General features: G+C 42.8%; 1 protein-coding gene and 1 long non-coding RNA gene across 3 annotated transcripts in view; one reads left to right on the forward strand and one right to left on the reverse strand.

Annotated features, from left to right (window-relative positions):
- The window catches only part of CCDC90B (coiled-coil domain containing 90B), a 17,479-nt gene extending 16,517 nt beyond the window's left edge, over positions 1-962 (reverse strand). Inside the window, exon 1 of one of the 2 annotated variants that reach the window (XM_075546385.1) lies at positions 515-962. In XM_075546385.1, the coding sequence (XP_075402500.1) occupies positions 515-611 (97 nt within the window). In that variant the 5' untranslated portion in view covers positions 612-962. The remainder of the gene's footprint in view (positions 1-514) is intronic. The other variant, XM_075546387.1, reaches the window with a different exon arrangement.
- On the forward strand, positions 677-4,983 carry LOC142444965 (uncharacterized). Its single transcript, XR_012783944.1, has 3 exons — positions 677-909; positions 2,386-2,556; positions 4,915-4,983. It is a non-coding gene; the product is annotated as an uncharacterized LOC142444965 (long non-coding RNA).
- Positions 4,984-6,000: the final 1,017 nt, after the last annotated feature.

Consider the following 6,000-nt stretch of genomic DNA (forward strand, 5'->3'; position numbering starts at 1 on the left):
AGGTGGAGCTGGGGAGCTGCAGATGCGTTTGGATGCTGTTCATTTGGTGATTGGAGCATCAAGGAATTAAAAGGACTCAGGAATGCTAAAGTTGTACATGTTTAGCAGGTGTGTGTGTGTCTTCGAAAATAAAGACCACAGAAACATCTTTTAAAGCCTGATGTTCTTTAGGACACAATGCAACAACAACCATGTGTTAGCCAAGTGGGTGGCATCTAATGAAGTCTGACCGGGTCACGAAAGAGGCACACTTGACATTTGCAAGAGGGAAGGGCTATGGGTCCCATTTGATAGAAAGGGGACACAGAAGAAGCCTGGCGGGAACGCCCGGCCTTCAGAAACTCGCTTTCAGTTGAGCCCCGCGGTCCTCATTTCGGTTCGGGCCCTCCCCACCCCCCGGTCTGGAGAGGAGGGCGTGGCACCCCGGCCCGGGATCCCCGGGAACGGCCCGCCGCGCGGGTATCACTTCCCGACAGCGCAGCTCGGGTGTCCGTGACACGCCGCCTTTTCTCACCTCTCCGCAGGGCCGGCGAGAAACGCCTGCGGGGTGAGAAAGTCCGGTAGCCCCCGCAGCCTTCACAGCGGAGGAACTGCAAAGCCCAGCGACTCATCCCGTCCCAGTCTCCCGCGGGCGGGACGCGGAAGTCTGCACGGCTCACACGCTCAGGCTTTCGGGAAAGACGGTTTGGTCGCCGCGGGCATGCTGGGAAATGTAGTTTCCAGCCCGCCACGCAAACGCGAGCCCAGGCTCGAAACCGGGGTCTCCTCACGGACGGAGCCGGAGTTCTTCAGCATGGCGGGGCTTCTCTGGCTTCTCCCACTGTTCTTCCCGACCCGGGCACGCCGTTACCGCGCGGAGACAACGGAGCTCGTTGGAGACCTTCCCGGTGCCCGTGGCTCGGCAACGAAGTGCGTACCACACCGAGCAGCCCGTCAGGGAAGGGCCGACGGCGGCGCGCGTGGGGCGGGCGAGGGGGGCTGAGCGCCCACGGGCAGTGTGGGCTTTGTAGTCTGGCGGTGCCAAGGCTTCTGGGGACGGTAGGCCGCCGCCTTGTGTCACCATTCGGCTACTTCGCCCTCCGGCGCACTGGAGGGGCATTGCGAGTGGACTAGATTCCTCCCGCAGTACAAACCCAAACTCACTGCCCTAAATCGAATCTTACTCACACGGATCTTGGAGGACAGAGTAAAACTGCTCGTGTGGGGTTCCAAGACTCTCTCTTAAAAAAAAAAAAACTTTAAAAAGAGATAAATAAATAAAGCATGTTATTGGGACACAGTCCACATCATAGAATTCGATAGTTCAATCACATCAAGAAGAGTTGGACCTCAATCAAATTAAGAATATCTTCCCCCCTGTACTCCTGGTTATTAGCTCCTCATTTCCCCCAACCTCTCCTCCCGTGCACTTAAGAAACCGTAAGTCCAGTACCAGCTGCCTGTAGAGTCGACCATACTGGATAGCATGTACCGAAAGCAAAAAAGGAAACCGCTAACAACAGTCACACAAATAGAGGACGACTTCAATCCAAACGAAAGCCGAAACTATTAAAAACTAGAACAGCTTTAAAATGGGTTAAAAGGGAGACCAAATGATAGCAGGTTTTCCCTTAGCCGTGTCTGCCTTCCCACTTTGCAGTGCGCTCTGACAGCCAAGCGCTTCACCCCCAGTTCTGTGTTCAGAAGAGGCTTAATCGCATCCATTTCCCCTTCCCTTTTAAACTGATCTACATTTAATGGGTCGAAGGGGAGATCAAGGAAGATGTTACATTTTAACTATGTCAACTTTAATGGACTGCACAATATTCTGTGTGATAACAAAGCTTTTTAATACAGTAGAACATAATTGGACTTCGACGCGAAATGCCGAGAAAATTTTGCCTCGGAGCCTGAACAAAAAAAATCGGGATCCGACCCAACGCACGCGATTTCTGTAAGCAAAAGCAGTTCGTGTTTCGGTCACTTGGCGTTAGTTGGCGTTGTTAGTACGCAGTTGTGTAAATCTTTTGCAGTTGGGTTCCAAGTGTTTTGCTACAATTTTCTTAGTTTCTGTGGCTTTTTGTACTGTTTTTAGATAAAAAACATGGGTCCTAAGAAAAATATTTTTTGAAGCGTTTTAGAAACTTTATTTTAATAAATCATTTTATTGGGGGGCTCTTACAGCTTTTTTTTCCTTTTAAAAATCATTTTATTGGGGGCTCGTATAACTCATCACAATCCATACATCCATCCATTGTGTCAAGCACAGGAAAGAGTTTTTTGTAAAGAAACATCATGATAACCATGTTATCGATATTGTCGATGATAATTTAGTAAACCATTTTAGAAAACAGTGAAGGAAATGGCAGCAGCAGACCACATTAGACAGATTTTTTTTTTTTTTAGAGAAAGTCAGCCAGGCCCTAGTGAAAGAAGGCAAAGAAGGGGAAAAAACCTCCTGAAAATCTGCTGCCAGTTGATGTCATGGAAGGGGATTCCCCTTCTCAACACTGACTCTCCATCCCTCCCTCCTCTCCACATCAGTGTCCACAGATCCACATCCTCATCTGTCTCAAGGTATGGGCCATACTGTGGTTGTTAAAAACATTTTTAATGTTGTGTTTCTTATTTAAATTATATTATTCCACTCCGAACTTATTTCCTTTGAAATTTCGGTGTAATGTTGTGTATAAAAATGCAAGATTAGAGTAAAAACTTGGTGGTCAAGAACAGTTTAATCTGTTTTCAGTTATTTCTTATGGGAAAAATTGATTTGGAACTCGATTGCATCACATCTCGATGCTCCTTGTAGAACAGATTAGTGTCCAGGGTCGGGGTTCTACTATACTCCTGTACTCTGTCTTGACAAGGCTATTTACATCCCTCAGTTTTGGTCTGAGGGTACCACCAGAGGCTAATCTATATGTGGACTCTGCACATGAACTTGGGATTTCATTGTCATCCAGAACCTTCTGCAAACAGGTCTTCACAATTTAAACTCTGATTCCATTTCCTCCTATCGATTTGAGTGGTATTATTTACAATTACACAGGCTGGTGTATTTCTTTAATGTGGACTTTAAAGCTTTACTTAGATGACTGCTTGTTTGGAGAAAAACCTTTAAGATCTCAGACACTATTCTTTTTTTTTTAGCTGGGCACCATCTAGTTTCTTCACACTTTTTTCTAGCACTTATATTTTCAGTGATCTCTTCATGAAGGTATCAAGTGGAGCTATGTCAGAAGAACTAATTGTTCTTAGATTAAGGTTAGAATTTAACTGTGAGCCCAAGGTCCATTCATATATATATATATATATATATATATATATATATATATATATATATATATTAAAACATTTTATTAGGGGCTCATACAACTCTTATCACAATCCATACATATACATACATCAATTGTATAAAGCACATCCGCACATTCCCTGCCCCAATCATTCTCAAAGCATTTGCTCTCCACTTAAGCCCTTTGCATCAGGTCCTCTTTTTTTCCCCCCTCCCTCCCCGCTCCCCCCCATTCATATATTTATGGTTTATATATATCTCTGGTTTATAGACATCATTGTCATTTCATATCAGAATATTATCAATCATTTCCCTGGTTTTAACATAATTTCACTGATAGTGTCCTTAATTTAGTCAATATTCTAGAACAGGAGTCGTTAAACTTATGAGAAAGACGAGCCAATCTTGTCCTTCACAACAATTTAAAAATCGAGAGCCATAAATATATACTCACAAACAAATGAAATCACCACTATCTGAATAATGCCCTTTAACAGTTTTCAGTTTTAATTCACATCACATGTATGTACCAAAAGGTTCGAGAGCTGAAGTTTGCGACCACTGGTATTGAATTTAAAGTACAGTTGAAAAAAGAAGATTCTACGAATATAACCTGGCTATGAACTGTAGTACATGAATTATTGATTTGTACAGATTAAACTCTTAAGCAACTGGATACTATTTAAGCAATCAGGATTGGCAATCAGGCAACACTTTTTATAATATTCATCGACGGTGGCAGAACTTGGCCTACTAGATTAATAAATATCTCAATAAAGCAAGGAGGCCTTTAAAATAGCAAGTATATGGTAGTTCCAGGCCACCATTCATTGGGCACCTCAAGGCACGAGATATGAGCCAAGGTCTGATGATCTGATGACTAGCTCTGTGCCTGCTGTATAACAGCTATCTGTTTCTTCTCACACTAGGAAGTTTCAGCCTTAAGCTCAAGGGCTGCAGGGGAGTTTGAGGTAGAGCCTCGTTCACTTAGTGGGGTTTCCACATAGAGTCCTCCTGGTGTGGCTATGAAGGATGTAGTGTGCCTCAAAATAACAGGATCTAAAGTCCTGGTAAGAGTGTAACTCTTTGTGGCAGTAGAAAGACTCATCTTTCTCCTGAAGACTAGCTGGTGTTTTTGACCTGCTGAACTTGTGGTTAGCAGCTCACCTGGTAACCCACTGCACGATTAGGGCTCCTATCCTTTCACCAGGGAAGCTTGATTCCTCTTCTTTAACGGTTTGATTGTCATACAAATCACATATAATTCAATAGTTCGGTAATTTAATGACTAGTGGAATCGTCACCACCGTGATATTTAGAACATAAAAAAAACTCTTGTACTCATTGTTATTAGCTCCCATTTCCCCCAAAAAACTCCATTTCCCCCCCAACCCCCTAAGAAATTATTAATCCAGTTACTCTCTCTAGAGATTTAGCTATTCTGGATTTCACATATTGAAAAATATATATGACCCTAACTTTTTAAGCTAGCTATGTTTGCAAGAATCTATTTTCCAATGCACTCCATCTGATAGCATGACTACTCACATCCTGCTCAGTGGTCAGAGGGGACTCACTGGGGGCTTGACCCTCCTGAGAACCTTGCCAATGACTTGGGCTTTCACTGTCATGCACAGGCAAGAAGAACAAAGCATGGTTCTCCCCAGCAAAGACTTGAATAGACAATTCATGGAGAAGAAACAGGTAAGTGGATATTCAAAATACAAAAAAGGCTTAATCTCACAAGTATTAAAAAAGATAAACATATCATTTAAAAATAAGTGAGTCATATTCACTTATCAAACGTTTAAAAAAAGATAATGTTCAATGTTTACAAATATGTAATTAGATAGGAACAACTATGCAGTTAACAGGAGTGTAAATTATACAATATATGTGAACAATAATTTAGCAATATACATAGATTTTCAAAAAGCAAATAGCCAGAATTCTGCTTCTAAGAGAACAGTCACAATGGTAGCTAAGATGGATAAAAATAACTATTGCGGTGGTTTTTATACTAGTAAAAGTATTTGGAAGTACTAATCTCAATCTAAAAAAATTTAATAACTTGAAGAAATGTGCCAAGTTGGAATATTATACAATCATTGGGTATTAGAGTTGAGAAATAATTTTAGAGCCAGGAAAATAACTATAATGCTACTATATATCCAACCATCTGTTGCCGTTGAGTCAATTCTGATTCTTAGCAGTCTAGTCGGACACAGTAGAACTGTATTTTCAAGATGGTAAATCTTTCCAGGAGCTTCATCTGTTTTCTGACTTTGTGATGGGAATTCAATGCTGAACCCGCAGTACCGTCAGGCCTCCTCATAATTTCCTGAGGCATTTTGAAATACCGCAGCACTTTCCAGGCCCCAACACGCTTTTCTCTGAATCACAGGGTCTGAGGGTTCAGGTTGGGCATGATTTTATAGGCCACCCAGCTCTGTGACTCTGGATTTCAAGAAGACAAGATACAGCTCGATCCATTTAAGAACTAGGGGAAAGTTGTATGTTTCATCATTGCTACACTGCATCCTGACTGGCTTGTCTCCTGCCCGCAACTCTTCTGTAAGGGATGTCCAGTTGCCTACAGATGGGTCTTGGGTCCCCAATCTGCACTCCCCCTCATTCACAATGATATGCTTTTTTGTTGTGATGATGCATGATACCTGGTCCCTTTAACACCTCGGTAACCAACAGGCTGGTGTGCTTCTTCC

The sequence above is a fragment of the Tenrec ecaudatus genome, chromosome 4, assembly GCF_050624435.1.
Source record: "Tenrec ecaudatus isolate mTenEca1 chromosome 4, mTenEca1.hap1, whole genome shotgun sequence".
Taxonomy (NCBI): domain Eukaryota; kingdom Metazoa; phylum Chordata; class Mammalia; order Afrosoricida; family Tenrecidae; genus Tenrec; species Tenrec ecaudatus.